Consider the following 19,020-nt stretch of genomic DNA (forward strand, 5'->3'; position numbering starts at 1 on the left):
CTCATTGATTTGTATCACGTAACATCACTGAATATCCCATTCGAACCAGTCCGAACGCTATAAAACCAAAGAAAAATATATAATAGGCTGCTAAAATATTTGCCGGTGGGCCAGGTAAAGAAAAATCTCGCAGCCTAAAAATATTCTCATCCAAAAAAAATTAGAAATAGACGTCATTTAGAAAATAATTAACTAACATACGACTTTTGATATTACTAGAAATTTCAAGGGTAAATAAATTATTAATTTATAATATATATAGTTCATAACTTTATGTTGTAGTTATAAATAAATAGAAAATAACCGGAGAGGGTGAAGAAGCTTATGTAAAATTATGTAATTAAAATGGTAAAATGGTGAGTATGATGAGGTGAATCTAAGAAAATTTGTTGTACAAATTATGGTGCTTTCTTCGTCCACTATAATGATTGAAAATAAAATATATATTCACATAAATAAGTCAATATTTGTTGTTTTTTTTTTTGATAAGATGTTAAGATTATCATTTTCTGAAAGGTTACACTGTTGTTTTTAAACAACTTATTACAGCAAGGAAACAAAAACAACCAACAACAACTCAAGGTAAAAAAAGCATTAAGGAGGTCTCATACAAGAAAGATAAAAAGAAGTAGAGAAGAGGAGAAAGAAGAACCTGCCGGGTAAAAGAGGAGATGGTCATGCATCATACGGTCGAAAGAGCCAAGGATGACTGATGAAGATGAGGAGACAGCTGCGAACACACGAGCATTACGCTCTTTCCACAGCAGGTAGATGGCTGACTGAAAGTAGAGCTTAATGACTAGAGTAGCATGTGCATCTGCATTGACGCGAGGTTGATTGATCCAGGCTGAAATAGAGTGTAGATCAGCCATAGGAGAAATCCAAACTTCAGCAGCAAAAGGCTCTCATATCAAGCGAGAGAAAGAGCACTCAAATAAGAGATGATGGTGAGTCTCTATTTCTAAATTACAAAAGACACACGTTCCTGAGACATTTAACCCCCAACGCCTCAAGCGATCCTTGGTTGGCAGTCTTCTCTGCAAAGCCAGCCATGATATAAACGCATTACGTGGAATATGTTCCTTGAACCAAATAGTCTTGTGCCAATATTTGTTGTTGATAGTGTTTATATTCTTTTCTGACATTAGTATCCATATTTTTTAGTAAACTGATCCAAAGAGATTAGTTTGTGGAGCTAACCAAACGAGGATTATAGTATTTACTTTGGAAAAAAGTAATAGGTTGAATGATAGATGGCGTGCATGCTTTTTCACATGGAAATCTGCACATATATTAAAATTGTAAGATTTGAATCATAGAGAAATATAGTGTATATGACTGAAGTTTGTCCATTCCGAAACTTAAGATGGCTAAAATTCTTCTTTGTCAAAATGCATATATGTGAATCTTATATGAATAGAGTTCTCCATTACTTATAGCAGTGTAATAAACTATGTGTGTAAAGGAGAAGAAATGTTATATAAGTGAAAACAAAAATTATGATTTTTTTTCTTGTGCCTATAGGCTCTTCGCAATTTAAAGAAGAAAGAACATATTGTGTGAAAATCTTTGGCTCGGTCAAATTTTATCCAGTTGTTTATAAAACTGTTGTTATCTGATTCATGTAATTTTTCAGTGTTGATTTAAAAGCCCAAAAAATCCATCTATACTGACTTTTTGATATTTTTTTCTGTGATTTGAATTTAAAAAGAGATAAAACTTTCGATAAATTATGTAAACTCAGAACAAGTATTTAGCTTTAGAAAGCATTTACATGTTTCAAACTTATAATATATACATATATAATGTTTAAAATTATGCATATAAAACCTGTGTAAAATGTACATGAATATGTTTCTCTTCTTTAATGTGTTAATCGTACTATATAAAACATTATTTTTAAAATTTCAAAACGTTTATGTCACATACAAAAAACCATCAATAAAAAATATAATTCTCCATCTACAACAAGAAAAATGAAAAATTATAAACATATAAATTTAAATTAAAAAAATACTAACATTGGAAAAATAAGAAGTTAATGTAATAGAAAAAAACCGACAAATAATATTATAAATAAAATAAATTTATAAGACACAATCCGCGCGAAGCGCGGAAAAAAATCTCTAGTATATACTATACTAAAAGCAATATATAAAGAGCAGAGAACCTGTCCACGTCATCTAAAAAATTCAACCAATTAGAAGTTCCAGTTTTGACATGTCAACTGAATTTACTCAGCAAAATTTTTTGCCGGATCATTCATTTGGGCTAACAAAATATTTAAACGGCCCAAATTAAGCATATAGCCTTCATGTTTTTATTGATATGCTTTTCCCCTTTCTTCCACGATCTGCATCCCTAATTGACTTCTTTAGACTCTAACCTCTAGATGACGATTCATTCACTCTTCAGATATTCCTCCTTCGTTATATATACGATCCGACTTACACGATATTTTTAAGTGTTGATTTTGTCCGCGGAGAGGCTTCTCTGTCACTAGATGAAACAGATCTGAGCTTTGAGGTTATAGAAAATATGGCGAGTTCAGAGGTTTCTACGAAAGGAAATCATCGTGGAGGAATAGAGAACTTCTCCGCCGCTTTCGCCGGCGGCGAGGCGGAGATAACTCAGTCTAACCGCTCTGTGGGGGCTGAGCGTGTTGGTAAGCCTACGTTTCTGACTTTCATTTGTTTGGTTTTGGTTACAAACTGAGCTGATCTAAGTTTTTTGTTTGCGTAGTCGACCCTGAAACTGCTCTCTACAAAGAGCTCTGGCATGCTTGTGCTGGTCCTCTCGTGACGGTCCCTCGACAAGATGACCGTGTCTTCTACTTCCCTTAGGAACATATTGAGCAGGTGAGATTTCTTTCCTAGACTCCGATTTGCTTGTGATTTTTTTTTACGTTTGGTTTTAATTTTTTTTGTCGTTTTCTTGATGAGTAGGTGGAAGCATCGAAAAACCAAGATGGCGGAACAGTAGATGCCTCTCTATGATCTTCCTTCGAAGATCCTTTGTCGAGTCATTAATGTTGATTTAAAGGTAGGCTTCACTTTCGTTTGGTAATACGTTTTTTTTTTTGTTTTTTGAGTGTTTGAATTATAAGCTAACTTTAAGATTTGTCTATGATTTTGCATTAGTGGTGCTTATGCGCAGATTACTCTTTTTCTGGAACCTATTGTAAGTTATATTTTCTTATGTTCATTTAGTTGGAGCGGAGTATAGGATGATCATATTCTTCGAAAATCTGATATATTAATTTTTTTATCTTCCAGCAAGACGAGAATGCAATTGAGAAAGAGGCACCTCTTCCTCCGCCCCCCAGGTTCCAAGTGCATTCTTTCTGCAAAACCTTGACTGCTTCGGACACAAGTACGCATGGTGGATTTTCTGTGCTTAGCCGACATGCTGATGAATGTCTCCCGCCTCTGGTTGGTGCTTTAGTTATATATTGAAAACCAATATTCCTGAATTTTGTTCCAAAATATGCTTTAATTCAATGTTTCCCTTTGTTTCTTCTTTCAGGATATGTCACTTCAGCCTCCTACTCAGGAGTTAGTAGCAAAAAAATTGCATGCAAATGAGTGGCGTTTTAGACATATTTTCCGAGGTAATGGGAATTTGTATGAGTTGCATTATTCTTTATCTTATTTAATTTTCGTTCCCTTAATCTCTTGCGTCACTAAACCCATACCAGGTCAACAACGAAGGCATTTGCTTCAGAGTGGGCGGAGCGTGTTTGTTAGTTCCAAGAGGCTGGTTGCAGGCGATGCATTTATCTCTCTAAGTTTTGTTGGTTTTTGGTTCATGGTATTCTTGATTTGTATCTATATGTTTAGTTGATCTGTAATATCTGGTTCTTCTGCAGGGGTGAGAATGGGGAATTACGTGTGGGTGTAAGGCGTGCAATGCGACAACAGGGAAATGCGAGAAGGTAATGCCTACTCTTCTGAATCCTGTATTTTTTCTTGCTCTGAAACTCCAGTATATTCTCAGTTTATTTGGTTCCCTATATATACGTGGCAGGAAGGCACACAGGTTACAAAGAGAACAGTTTCCTCTTCTTTGTTTCTTTACCAGGAGCGTTGAGATCATATATGATGCAATATTACATATGGTAGCTCAGAAACATTTCCATGAGCTGATCGAGGTAATGAGTTCACCTGCATAGCTGCTAAACCTACCATTTGTCTACTTGCTAACCAAAAAGAGTATTAGTCCTATTATATCTGATGTTGTTTAATATATATGCCCCAGATACAATGGTACCTACAGATGATGTGTGAAAAGCAACTAAAGTTACAAGATACCAGGAGCTCTTCCTCAATGCCTTAATCAAAGCAATGCAATGGCATGTTTACCGCATCAAAATTTGGTTTCAGGACAAACCGTTAACCAAACTGAATCTGCTTTTGTATCAGTGAAACTAAGTCCATTTAACCTTCTTTTCTTTTTCAATCCGAGTACAATTAAGAAAATATTTATCTTGGAAAAATGATTACACATAGAATACAGCGAAGAACCTATATATTTTAGATGTTTCTATACTTATAGGTGATATAAAGCGCAAAAGTTAGGAATGTGTAAGAGTTTCAATAAGAGAAAATTTTGTTTAAACAAAGAAAGAGAAGACTACTACAAGAAAACAAAAATAACAAGCCACCACAGATAACCATGAAAGTTTAGTAGAGTAACATATAAGGTTATTTTCGTTTGGCTATACATGTTACGTGGGAATTAGTTTAGGTGGTTTGTTGCAACTCAGAGATACAATAATGCCAAATGTGTTATAAAAAAATATCGTTTCCTTGCTTTAAAGTCCAGGAACACATAGTGAAGATGATTACAAAAACAACTGAAACTTTATATTTATTATAAATATCAAAATAAGTCATTGTTTTGTTTAACACATTGTGACATGCATATCTTAACTTATAAATAATATTAGTTTCATTTACTATACTAGGTAATTTTCTCTTTGCATGTACATAATCTAAAATAAGCACATACAGTAACTGATTAATATTTTACTTAGTTATAATATTTGTTATTTTGGTTAGACATGTTACTTCCATATAAAGTATCTGTCTGGTTTGGTTATTATAGTGTAATGGATTGTATAGACTTTTCTGAGAAAAAAAAATGAACAGCAAATTAAATTACTCCCTTTTAGGGTATTAGTAATCAAAATCAATTTTTGGTTTCATAATTTCACAAATCCAGTAACTAAAGATCAACGAATTAAATAAAATTAATATATCTACATATTTTTACAATCTTTTTACACTAAATTTTAATCCACAATAATAATTTAACTATAGCTATATTCTAAGATATTTTTCTGCTTATAACTAAACAAATAAAATAGTAAATAATAATATTTTCCTAAAATTTCAGTTTATTTAACACATACAACTTTATAAAAAAAAAAATTTATTTAAAGCAATTAATATTTTAATTATATTACTTATTATAATTGTAAAAATTGATTTATAATCGTAAAATAATATATTATACAAGATTAAATACCATATAAATACAAAAATTAACATGATATAAATACTACATATAGCAAAGAAATATGTGATGTCGAGATTAATAACATTTTCTCATAATAATCTAAACATATTTAACAAAAATTATTTCGGATCATAACTACGGATTAACAAATTCTTCATTCATTTCTCATTTGTTCACCATCTCATACATATTTTAGATAGTAAAAAAATGTGAGTTTTATTCATTTCTATTCAATTTACTATTTATATTTTTTATAATCTAGATGCAATATATTGTAATATAGATATCACATACAATGTTATTGGTATAAATCTCGGGTAAAATTTCTAGTATTATTAAAAGGGGAATGATTAATTGCGGCGTTTTCGGTTTACCAAGACTATAATATTTCTCTTTTTGTTCTATGTTTCTCGAAAAGGTGATGAAATTACTTTTTTGTTTTTGTTTTGCTAGTGATTTATTATGTGCGGTTTCCGAAGTTAATATAAAAACGGTAAATTGTTCACCAATCATAAAGTTATATGAAAAACACATGTTTTGGAAAATTAAAAAAATAAGAATAATTATATTAAATAGTTATTTTTAAGTTTTTATCATACTTCGAAAAAAATAGCTTCATTTTATTTTAAAATTTTTAATATTTTTTAATATATTTTAAATTTGAAATTCTGTTTCCAAAACTCTATCTTTTAACTCTAAATCCTAAGTTTATATTAGTTAATTCTAAGGTTAAAATGAATTTTTACTCTTTAATAAAATTTATTTTCGTCATTTTTCTTTTCTAAAGGTTTTTTTGTGATAAAAATTTAAGAAAAACTATAGAATTTCTATTATTTTTTTATGATTGTCTAAACTAGCTCTAATTTATATCTTAATGCTATTTTTTTTTTAAAAAATAGAATGAATTGAACCGAAATCTATAGAAAAGCAAGTAACTAAATAAACAAGAAGATACCATTTTCAAGTTCTTGAAAGAAATAAATATTTAAAGATTTTCCATTAAGCAAATGGGGACAAAGACATTTTAAAAAGGGTATTAAGAAAATGATTAAGGGGCTCCACCATAAACCCTAGATTAACACAAAAAAGGGGGAAAAAAAGTGTTACCAAGGTCAAGAATTTGATTTGACCCAGGTTCTTGTTTCTTCTTTGTATCAACACCGAGAAGCATAGTCCTTAACTTCCCCGGAGAAAATCCGCCGCTAGTAACCTAAACACAAAACTCATAGAAGAAAGAAAGAGTTTAATATAGAACTGCTAAAGTAAACAAAGATGAATGAAGTGCGATTTTGAAAAGGACGTTTTTTTTCCAAGTCCCAAATCAACACGAAAACGACATAATGGAAACGAAATCAAAAAGAGTAGCTGGCAAGTAGAAGAAAACACCAAATCTTGCTTTCTGTTTTCCCTAATCTCATGCAAAACCCTATTTCAAGAATCGAGTAAAGCGTGAAACTGAAGCATTTAAAGCTCACCTGGGTCTTTCCGATTCGCTCGTAATCCATCGAAAGGGTAGTAGACTCTACTCAAATCTTGAGAGAGAGACCTCTCAGTCACAAGAGAGTCCTTGGTGATAATGATCGGGTAAGAAGTGATGGAAAAGAAAATAATATTCTAAAAGATTTGGAAGAGTGCAGTGATGGAGCTTGGAAGCTTGTGAAAGTACAGAGACTCATACACTGTATATTGGTTCTTCTTCTCTAACTTTCTCTCTCTCTCTGCTTTTTCTTGTTTTTTAAGCTGACATCGAAAGAAGGGACATTCACAGTTATTATAGAGAGCCTTTAGACCATCTTTAACGGTGATACTTAATGGGGTCCTTAACCTAATTTGGTGATTTAATTAAATGAAAACAAAATTAAAAGGGGAAAGTCGATCCTTAATAGGTAGTTTTTGTTAACGATTATTAGGGTGGTTTTTAGACCACGTGTCCGCCCCACAGTTTTTATATTTTTATATTTTTCTTTTTTCTTTTTCTTTTTCTTTTTCTTTTCTTTCTTTCTTTTGTTTTCTCACCCTTTTGTGTTCTTGTTTTCTCCGGAGAACGATCCAAACCGACGACAGACGCGACTCCATCGGTCCACTCGACCTCTCCTCCGTCTTCTTGGTGAGAAGATCGATCGGTACCCACCAGGGACGACGACGCTCTCGATCCTCACTGCTCTCGATCCACAGACGAAGACTCTCTCGTTCCTCACCACGTCTTCTCTCGTCGCGATCGTCCGAAGAAGGATCGAAATCCACGACTTGCGTCTCCTCCGTTGGTCGTAATGGCGACTCCTCCGTCAGACGAGTGTGGCGGTCCTGTTAGAGCCGTTAGAAGAAGGACTGGAACCCACCACAATCGACGAGTCTCTCAGTCCTCACCGCCTCTCCTCCTTCGGTTCTCGTCTTCTCCGAGTGAAGAATGATGCTAACCCATCACAAACGACGGCGTCTCTTCCGTCGGTATCGATGCCTTCGGTTTGGTGATCACTTCTTCAAGGTAAAGACGATCATATTGTTTGTCCTAGTATATAGATTTAGACTTTGCCTCTGAATATAAGCTAAGTGATTGTGTTAATTAGCCATGTGATTTGAGATCTAATTTAGTTCATTGTTTTGTTAAGTGATTGTGTTGAAAAGCTAGTGATCATGTTGAAAAGAGATCTAATTTAGTTCATTATTTTGTTAATTATCAATGTGATTTGAGCTCGCGACTGAAGATCCTCCTACTGAAGTCACAACCCGAAGGAGTTTATCGAGAAGCAAACACCACTTCACACTGTCGATGAGGTTAGTCTGCAAAACTCTATTAATTGTTCTTGCTTTCGTTGTGGCTAGTTGGTAGGTTATTGAATGCTAGTGATGAATGGTTGTTATACGTAGTGAATGCTTGTTTAGTTTAGTGAATGCTTGTGATGAATGTTTGGTGTAGTGTGTCATTAGGATGTGGTTAGGCAATAAATATGTAGTTACATGTCTACTCAGCTCAACTCTACCCAAATCAAAGACGAAGCTAATAACAGAGATGCTGGAAGATTAGTGTGAACTTGTCTTAGGCATGTTTAAATCGAGTCTTTGGTTGGCTTAGGCATGTTTAAATCGAGTCATTGGTTGTCTTAGCGATGTTATGTATTTCCTATTCGGTCTATGTATCATTGATGTCTTTCCTCACTATCTATGTTTCATGTTCTTGTATGTTTCAATGTTTCTGTGAAATGTGATATTTCTATACATCAAGCTCTCAAATGTTTTCCCAAATTATTCTCGATTATTGTACTTGTCTTTATTTTTATGTTTTTTTTTAAAAAATTATGTTTTAAATGTTATCTTTTAATATGTTTGAATTAATAAATAAATTTTATCTTTAAAAAAAATTTTAAATTTTTTTTCTTAAGAACCCCTAATTAAGAAACTCCGATTGGACCGCTCCAAATGGGAGTTTCTTAACTATGGTTCTTAACCCCACTTAAGTACAATTAAAATATTAAATAATCACTAAGAAACACACTTAAGGATCAAGGGATAAACATGCTCTTAGTTGAGCAAACTCTACTCTCTCCCGAAAATAAAATAAACTCGGCATTATTGGCATCTTTTAAATAAGTCTTGATCTCTAGTTCATAAATCCTACGTGACATTCAAATTAAGTTTTGAAATAAAACTTCTGTTATATGGCATGTGTTTATTTTTCGTATGTGATTTTTCCAAATGAAATTCCAAAATTAGTTATATTTATAAAAACAATTTGTTAACTGAAAATAATTTAAGCCAATACACAAACGGCAAAATAATACTTTATTGGCCTTTGAGTTGTAAAGTTATTTAACAATAAACGCATATATTATTATTACTAATAGTTTGAGACTAACTCAATATAAAACAAAGTAATTTAGAGAAAATCATTATTAACCTAAGATTGTAAGTTAAATATGATTTTTATTTTATGACTAAACATTACATATTGATTAGGAAGTATTAACATAATTTGGCACAAAAAAAAAGTATGTTATGATTACAAAGAAGAAGTAATGGTGGTCTGGTCTCTCATAGGATGCTATCTTATAAGGCCATCCATGCCCCTATTTCGCTGTCAATGCTCAATGGGTTCCATTTTACTATGTTATGACAGTTATTGTTATGATTAACTAGAGATTTTTTCCGCATTTTGCGCGGATTATGTTTTATAAATTTATTTTATTTATAATATTATTTGTCGGTTTTTTTTTTTACATTAACTTCTTGTTTTTCCAATATTATTTTTTCTTAATTTAAACTTATATGTTTATAATTTTTTCTTTTTCTTGTTGTAGATGGAGAATTATATTTTTTAATGATGGTTTTTTGTATGTGACATAAACTTTTTGAAAATTTAAAATAATGCTATATATAGTACGATTAACACATTAAAGAAGAGAAACATATTCATGTACAGTTTACACAGGTTTTATATGCATAATTTTAAACATTATATATGTATTTATTATAAGTTTGAAACATGTAAATGCTTTCTAAAGCTAAATACTTGTTCTGAGTTTACATAACTTATCGAAAGTTTAATCTCTTTTTAAATTCAAATCACATAAGAAAATATCAAAAAGTCAGTATAGATGAGTTTTTTGGGCTTTTAATTCAACACTGAAAAATTACATGAATCAGATAACAACAGTTTTATAAACAACTGGATAAAATTTGACCGAACCAAAGATTTTCACACAATATGTTCTTTCTTCTTCGAATTGCGAAGAGCCTATTGGCACAAGAAAAAAATCATAATTTTTGTTTTCACTTATATAATATTTTTTTTCCTTTACACACAGAGTTTATTACACTGCTATAAGCAATGGAGAACTCTATTCATATAAGATTCACATCTTATAAGATTCACATCTATGCATTTTGACAAAGAAGAATTTTAGCCATCTTTAGTTTCGGAATGAACCAACTTCAGTCATGTACACTATATTTTCTCTATGATTCAAATCTTACAATTTTAATATATGTGCAGATTTCCATGTGAAAAAGTACGCACGTCATCTATCATTCAATCTATTACTTTTTCTAAAGTAAACACTATAATTCTCGTTTGGTTAGCTCCATAAACTAATCTTTTTGGATCAGTTTACTAAAAAATATGGATATAAATATCAGAAAAGAATATAAATATTATCAACAACAAATATTGGCACAAGACTATTTGGTTTAAGGAACATAGATTGTGTTGGCCTTAAAAATTGACAAGGAGTGACGAAATGACAAAACAGTCTTTACCGCACAAAAAAAAAAAGAAACTTTCTAGATTACACCTACACGTAGGTTAAAAAGCGAAACGGGTTTCTAAGAGATTATAGGGTGGCTTAGCAATGATTAACCTAGTAATAATCCCCCCCAAGGTACGTGAAGGTGGCGATGGAAGAATTGGCAAATGAGTGGCTTAGTATTTCTGACACAAGGTCTGCATGGAAAGTAAAATCACATCAAAAGATTATTTCTGACCCAAGGTCTGCATGGAAAGTAAAATCACAGCAAAAGATCTGGATACATGTATAAAGATTGTATGGAGAGAGAGAGAGAAACTTCATGGCTCTCAAACAAATTTGGTAACGATCAACTTTGTAACACTGAGGCCTTGAACGATAAGGCGGCAAACATAACGCAGTGAGGAAAGAATAATATGTTACCATTCACTAACATTTTTTGGCTTTTACTTTAACTTAAAAAAGTAATTAATTTAAAAAGAAAGTGAAGTGCAGGATGGAAACGTCGTTAAACCGCAGCTAAAATTGGAAGAAGCTAAAGCTATGATTAATCCCGATCTTTTAATCAGGATTATTAGCTTCAGTTAAAAGACGGTCTGTAGCTTTTAACTAAGAAAAACTATGAACCATCTCTTAAATAAGAAATATAAGAGATGTCGCTTAGCCGAAAAATGTAAAAACAAAAAAAATGTCAAATCATAAGTTAAAAACCGTAAATAAAAAACCAGGTTAATCATGCTCTAATATGTTGTGGTTAGTTGTGAACCACACCTGTTATTTATAAAAAAAAATAAAAAATTTTGTTGAAACAAAAAATTATCTATTAATATTTTATCTACACGATATTAATCCAATGGGGATTGTTTAGTAAATAAAACTAATAGGCTAAAGTTAACATAAACAGAAATCAAGACAAGCAGTTTCACACAAGAAACCGAAACATAAGAGGGTGGTCCCCAACAACAAGTCGAACCAAAAGAAGAAAGTAGACAAAGATTAAGTCGCTCTGTACAGAGGACTCCAATGTTAGCTTCATAGATCACGCATGCCATTCTTTCCACCCCAGCGTCAAGCACATCAGAAGTAATGCATTTGCAGACATGGACACCACCCACAGCGTGAGCGTAAATTGCTAACATGAATAAGTGTTTATCCACAAGTCTGTCTTAAAGTGTTATTATTTTAATTGGCAGCTACACAGGAAACGTCTGATATTTGAAGAATACGGCAGAAAAATCCTAAACGCAAAAATAGCCTGCTAAACAAATAGCTGTGCAAAGAAATGTGGGTTAAAGCAAAGTAATGAGCGATTGATTAGTGCTACCCTAAAGAAATATGTTCAGGTGCCTCATCAATTTCCTACAATCCCAGCCTGAATAATTTTGTGACTTGGCTAGTTTGAAAAGGAGCTAAGGCAATAAACACTCAGAAACCAGACCAAAATCAAAACATTTGATGAGTCTTGTGAATAGCACTCTAACAGTTACTAAGTTATGGTCTGAATTTTATTTTATTTGAATTTTGACATACTTAACCGAGAGTAATTTATTTTAACTTTTCATAGTGATAGGCATTCAGGTTTAAGGTTCGTCTCAGTTAGGGTTATTCAGTTTTTAAGTTATTGGGGTTGAGGTGTTAGGACCCGTTTAGGAGAACCATACATTTTTTGAATTAGATCAATTCGGGCGATCTGTAGTTCGAGTCGGGTTTTTATTTTTTATTAAAACCGAAGTAAGCCGAATTAAAATAGTTAGGCTTTAATTTGGATTTAAAGCAAAAAATACAAAAAACGCAAAAAAAAAACCCTGAGTTAAACTGAAAACCAGGTAATTCATGTAATTTGGGAGGAGGGGGGGGGGTGGATATTTTTTTGGTAAATTATATTCTATACAGATATAAATTAATATTATATTATGTTTAATATTTGGATACCCGTTTGATTTTCAGTTTGGTTTTAGCTCTTTGGATTTAGAAAAATGGGAACCATTCACATTTCTGTAAATCACGGTTACAAATGGGATGATTAAATAATAAATAATGGGATGAGTAAATAATAAATACTTTCTCAATATATAGTATAGATTATCATATAATATGTATGTATATATATATATATATATATATCTGAAATAAAACATAATCGAATATAATTAAAATAAGAATTTTTCGGAAACTTTCAACTAAAAGTCTATTGAATAATACAATATATTTTATATCTTAGTGTTTAAAATATTTTATAATTTTAAATCTAAATATAATCAATATTTTTAGGTATATAAAATGTATTTATTATATTTGGGTATAAACCATTCAGATATGTGTGAACACTGATTAATTTTTGGTTTTGTTATTTTTTTGTTTGGTTTCACTTTTTTTGGTTTTGTTTCAGTTCGTTTTTGGTTTTCAGTTTATAAAATTTTGAAAAGTATGTTTATCTATCATTGTAGTCCGTGGAAAGAAACATTGTTTCCTATAAAGTTAATAGGGAAGAAGGTTTATGAGAAACTATAATATAAATAATGTTAATCATGGGTAAATGTGAAAAAAATTTGAAGAGAAAAGTATAGCTCGATCGCTTGTAGGTAAACCATATTTACATTTTTTTCATTTTTTTTCAACATATCATTTATAAAGCTCAAAATCCAGGAAATGAGTACAAAGTTGCTAGTTAACAAAAAAAAGAGTACAAAGTTGCTATGTAAGATTAAAAGAAGAAATGCTTTTAAAACACATGAGAACCACTAACCAAATCTGTTTTGGTCTACCGGCGGAAGTCCTCCCTGAAATCGAACCACTGGTGATGTCTTCGTTTCTTCCGTAAGCCGCGATCTTCCGTAGCCTTGTACTCCCAGAGCAACATCTCTTTTGCTCATAATAAATGCTTTTGGACTGAAGAACTTGACTCGCCAGTGATCAAAACACAGGAAAATCTGATAGATCTAAAGAGAGACACATTCTCGGACCGCTCCCATCGGAGAATGCCAGCCTCTGATTCTCACCTGGGTCAAAAAACCAACTCCAAATCCATTAAATTTCTTCCAAGCAGAGATATTTTACTCATAAGCCGAGTAAAGACCGATACTCATATGAAAGAAATATATTTATAGCCATAGATGAAGCACATTGAACAAAAGCAAAGCCTAACAAAAGCAGATTAAAATACTAAATAGATTCAAGAAAGAGAAACTAAATATAATCCATCTAAATAGGGAAGTTCATATATTAAACATAGTTAAAATAGACGATAGGTAGTGAATATAGCTTATATTTTCGTCTGTAAAAAAAAAGACGCTAAAGTTCACATATTAAATATAGTTAAAATGGACGATAGTTAGTGAATATAGCTTACATTTTCATCTGTTAAGACCATCTCAAGAGAATAACCATTTTTGAGATTGTTTGACTTCCATGTATGAACCACTTTCACCCGAACTCTCCATGCATATTTGAAAGGTTTAACATCACTCAAGTTACAGATTTTGATAACAGAATTCATAAGTGTAGATCAGGGTATAGAGCGTTTGAAGGTTTAGAATGATTATATTTGTTGTGTTTGATTCGATATTTATATATTTCTTATCACTAGAAAATTAATAGGATAGTAAACATATTAAAATTGTTTATAATTAGAAATATTCTAGGGATATAGATTATTCGAGATATATTAAGTTACAACAATATACTATTTTTGGTTTTCGAGATCTATTAAGTTACAACAATAAAATCTTATTGTTAATCAGTTACAAAAAAAAAATATTATTGTTAATCTCATTATTTTATAGAAATATAAGAATTTTGTATATACAAATGTATTCAAAAGATGTTATTTTTTATACCCAACTGTTAAAAAATCAACTTAATATTTTAAATAAAGTCATGAATTTAAAAAAAAAAACAGTCCATAGCTAGTTTATAGTTTCGTCTGTATCTGAATAAGCAATTGTTAGTGTTGAAGCTTGCAGAGAAAAGAATTTTGATAATATCATGAATTATAGCCAAAGTAAAAAAAATCTAATCAAAACCAAGCAAACAAACTAAAACACTAAGTTCGTGTATAAAATATTGTAGCTCGAGGAACATGTTGTCGTTGGTTTTGTGTGACCAACATTTTCAATTCTCGTTTGATTCTTTGACCTTGTATTCCCCTGTTTGAGTCAAAGCTCTATATTATTATATTTCTCTGTTTTCTGTAAACTTTCCTCTAAAGCATAGATATATACACAGTTGGTTAACACGCACAAATTTACAAAAACCGGGTTAACGAAAGGTTATAAACATTCGATATATGTTAATTTATATAGCAAGGATAGGAAAGTTATATTTAAATTATAATTACAATGGTAAATTTACTAAAGTAGTGGAAAAAGATCACACGGACTTAGGAGGTGGTTATCTGAGATTTATGGAAAATAAAATAAAAAAGAAAACATTTAATTAAAATCATAGTTTAAAAATAATCTAGTGGCAATGTCTTGTAAATATTGTTGAAACAGGAGGGCACTTTAAAAAATAGCCTTCTGTTTTAATAGTATTGATAGCTTAACACCCGTTCCATTGTGCGAAATTAATGTTATATATAAAAAAATATTTTTATATATTATTATGTATTTATATTCATTTACTATTATGTATATAATTAAATTAGAGTAATCACATAAATAAAAGCAATACATCTTGTTTATTTACGATATCTTTTTTAGTATTTAACTAAATTTCAATGATATGCATATAAATATATAGTATATTTTAACATAAATATTTATTATTAAAAATTCATACTCATACGATAAACACAAAATTTCTAATGTGTGATTTTTTAATACAAATTTCAAAATTAAAATATTAGTGTTTCAATACTTTTCCATACAAATTTAGAAATGATCATATTTAAGTATTTTTCTATGTTATATAGTTTAATTTTAAATTATATCTAATGTATAATATGAATGTCTAGTGAATGAGACTTCATATTTATACAATTTATGATCATTTGTATCTTGTTATTACCAAAAAGTTAAATCATTGATCAAAATTTTTTAATGTGAGACATTTAACGTTTTTAGTAATTTATAGTCATTTTAAAAATTCGAAATATAACATATAATTATTTTTATTATTATATAGTTAATGTGACTGTTTAATATTTTTAATAATATAAAATTAAAAAAAAGGTAAGATACAAAAATTGTTATCATATATTTATTATTCATAATCATTAATTGTCATATACGTTAATCATATTAGGCAATTGCGTAGCTTTTATTTAAGGAAAATACGAGAATGTTTTTTGTACACTATTTATTAATTTAATAGTTAGTTTAATAAAAAGTATATTTTAAGTTAAGATGAACCAACCTATTTTTCTAAAAATTTTGAATTTCATCATCATAGTGACACGTGAATACAAATATTATAATATTTTTTAATTAATATATAAGAGATATCATTTAACTATAGTAGAGGTATAATGGTCCAGAATAATTCACCACTATCAAAAATTGCCGAAAATATATATCCACCTAAATACTAAATGAGTCTAATATAGAGAGGGCAAATAATCAAAAATAAATGTCTAATTTTTGTGTCTTCAACCCAAGAAATTAAGAATATAAATACCACATTACACAATAACTCTCTCAACTAATGACGTTTCAGTTGAGATTCTTCTCCTTTGCAGATTTGTTCTTCACTTTGTATCTTTCTTTGTTTTGTTTCTCTCTTAAAGTCTTACTCTTGTTCTCTGTTTCTCTCTGTTTTTGTTTATGCAAGACTTAGTTTTTCCAAACTGATTTTTTCATTCGTACTTGCATACCTTGTCACAAACGGGAACTTCTTGCTGACACTTACCATACTTCCTTGGTCACTTAAACCTATTCCATACTTCTAGTCTTAGACTAATCTTATACTCCAAAGCTTGACTATTCTAACAACTCTTACCAACTCTCTTAGTTTACTCTCTTACCAACTCTGAACTTAGTTAGCTTACTAACCAACTGACTCTTAACTTGACTACTCACTTCTTAACTACTAGTTACATAACTAACTTCCTTGTTGAGTTTGACCTTGACTTTTCTTCTTCTTCCTTCCTTCACGTTTCTTGATTCTTTTCTTCCTCTTTTTCTTGCTTGTTTCTTGTGCTTCACGCTTCTTCTTCTCTTCACTGTCTTCACTCTTTTCATATGCACGTTTTACTCAAGGAATCACTTCTCAACAGTTTCCGAGTATTTCATATCTTTGGCCATAGGGAAACAAAAAGGTTTTTAACATTTTTATATTAAAGAAAATTATGAAGGTTCAGAACACATTTGAAAACTTACAGCAAAAAGTCATTAAAAACAAATTTTCGTTTGTATTATATTTCTTCTGTGTTGTGCTACTATCTTTATTATTTTAACAATATTTAAAATACTTTTTATATTATTTTTGAATTTCTATTAAAATGAATTTAATATTAAAATTAAAAAATAAAAATAAAGTAAAGAAAAAAGGGAAATTATATGTTTACCACTTTCATGGTACCACTTTTCATTTTTACCATCACTAAAGAGACATTTTCAAAAATACATTTTTCATTAAGTGACAAAAGAATCTTATGCCATTGTTATTATATATATAATAAATCATTATTTAAATAAAAAATAAAAAATAAAAAAATAAAAAATAAATTCGAATTTTTTATAATTTTTTTTTTGGAAAGTTGTTTTTCGATTTTTTTTTTTCAAAGTTCTTTTTGAAAAACGAAAATTATGTTTGAAACTATTTTTTAAAAAAATTGTATATATTTTTAAGTATTTATTTATATATTTATTAGAATCCTAAATTTCAAATTCCAAAAGCTCTACCCCATCTCTCAACTCTAAATCCTAAATCTAGATTAGTTAACATTAAGGGTATAATTGTCTTTTACCCTTCATTAAAAGTGAGGGTAAAAGTGGTTAGTGTAAACATGAAAAGTGGTACTATAAATGTGCTATTTGTGGCAATTTCCCAGAAAAATATTATGATATTATTGCTAAACAAAAAAATTAATTTTTAATTATATTAATCTATTTATTTTCTAATACTTTTTATCAAAACCGTACTACTTTTTCTATTAAAACCGCACTATTATTTTCATCAAAACACTTACCTCTCCCATTCCTCTAATCCCTAACGAAAACAAACCTAATCTCATCACCTCATTGCTAATATTGCTGGAATTCCTTCCTAACCAACTAATCTCTTTACCTCATATTCATGGGATTACTTGGATTACTGGTTCTAAACCGCACTTGAACCGTACCGCATTTTAATTCCATACCGTATTGATATAAAGTTAAAGTATTTGCTATTTATACCAGATAATTATACTAAATTGAACCTTGTTACATAATACACGATATTTTGGTGGACTTAAAAGAATTACAGATGATATTTTGAATTTAACATCCCTAATACTCAGCAGAGATGCTTTGTTTTTTTTTTTTTGGTAAAAGAGATGCTTTGTTTTGTACCATGCGTTACTCTTATAAGACATCTACATACGAGATTACGAGTCTTAGAAACTTCTGTTCGAATTCCAACCAAGTCTATTACATTAGAATCCTAATTCAACAAGAATTAATAGTTTTGGGGTTGGACCGACGCTTCCGTCGACTCAATCCAGTCCAAACAAAAAGTGGTCCTTTGAGAAGTATTTCCGGTTCATCAGAAAAACCCATCAAACGTACAAATTCAACCTGGAAAGTTTGACAATACGCAATGGAACAACACATGAGAGGTAAAGTAATAAGTCTAGACGCAGTGCCGATCGTATCCGTCCTCCAGCAACTTCTATATATCAAACATGGATAAAAAACAATGATGACCTACAGCAAACAAACCTCTAGGCTAATTAGGGGACTAGAATAATGATAGGAAACACATGCCAAACGATTGTCATAGACAAGCCAGTTAGCCTATGTATTATATATGGTTTCTTACAAGAGTGTTCTCTTATATATATATATATATATTTGTGTAATGTCGATGATGACATAAACTCTGGCTGCAGCTTGAGCAGCCACCCTTTCCCGTTTATGAATCAATCTAAATTTCTTGTATATCGATGACAGTCTAAGCTATCATTATTATCTTGCTCAATAAAACTCACTTACAAGCTACTTCCCTTTCTATATGTTTGATCAATAAACTCATTTGAGCAAGCCACTCTTGTTTTGAATATGTCAACACCTACTCTTCAAGAAAAAAAGCCTAGTTCAATAAATATACATTGAATGAT

General features: G+C 30.5%; 2 protein-coding genes across 8 annotated transcripts; one reads left to right on the top strand and one right to left on the bottom strand.

The window, feature by feature from the left end:
• Positions 1 to 2,179: 2,179 nt before the first annotated feature.
• Positions 2,180 to 12,234, top strand: LOC103872935 (auxin response factor 2-like). 7 transcript variants are annotated; one of them, XR_004448512.1, is made up of 11 exons: positions 2,180 to 2,665; positions 2,743 to 2,858; positions 2,946 to 3,042; positions 3,141 to 3,180; positions 3,276 to 3,431; positions 3,526 to 3,610; positions 3,698 to 3,934; positions 4,027 to 4,150; positions 4,258 to 8,295; positions 11,665 to 11,878; positions 11,954 to 12,234. XR_004448512.1 is itself a non-coding variant. In XM_033273190.1 (10 exons), the coding sequence occupies exons 3-8, from the start codon at positions 2,983 to 2,985 to the stop codon at positions 3,898 to 3,900; spliced, it is 426 nt and encodes a 141-aa protein (XP_033129081.1). In that variant the 5' UTR covers positions 2,319 to 2,665; positions 2,743 to 2,858; positions 2,946 to 2,982; the 3' UTR covers positions 3,901 to 3,934; positions 4,027 to 4,150; positions 4,258 to 4,507. The 7 variants fall into 7 exon arrangements, 1 of the variants encoding a protein (XP_033129081.1); XR_004448515.1 differs by lacking the exons at positions 11,665 to 11,878; positions 11,954 to 12,234 and adding an exon at positions 10,896 to 11,462 and having other exon boundaries at positions 2,182 to 2,665; XR_004448516.1 differs by lacking the exons at positions 11,665 to 11,878; positions 11,954 to 12,234 and adding an exon at positions 10,511 to 10,789 and having other exon boundaries at positions 2,182 to 2,665.
• A 5,156-nt stretch (positions 12,235 to 17,390) lies between these two features.
• Positions 17,391 to 18,514, bottom strand: LOC117126057. The gene is given in 2 exon segments (XM_033273425.1): positions 17,391 to 18,030; positions 18,470 to 18,514. Coding segments are annotated over 2 exon segments (222 nt in total). The 3' UTR covers positions 17,391 to 17,853.
• Positions 18,515 to 19,020: the final 506 nt, after the last annotated feature.

This window comes from Brassica rapa, chromosome A06, assembly GCF_000309985.2.
Source record: "Brassica rapa cultivar Chiifu-401-42 chromosome A06, CAAS_Brap_v3.01, whole genome shotgun sequence".
Lineage (NCBI taxonomy): Eukaryota > Viridiplantae > Streptophyta > Magnoliopsida > Brassicales > Brassicaceae > Brassica > Brassica rapa.

Excerpts from the sequence above, each read along its gene's own strand:
- LOC103872935 (XM_033273190.1), top strand. The coding sequence starts at position 2,983 with ATGCCTCTCTATGATCTTCCTTCGAAGATCCTTTGTCGAGTCATTAAT. Across the intron at positions 3,181-3,275 it reads CTCTTTTTCTGGAACCTATT|CAAGACGAGAATGCAATTGA; the intron begins GTAAGTTATATT and ends TTTATCTTCCAG. Across the intron at positions 3,611-3,697 it reads TTTTAGACATATTTTCCGAG|GTCAACAACGAAGGCATTTG; the intron begins GTAATGGGAATT and ends AACCCATACCAG.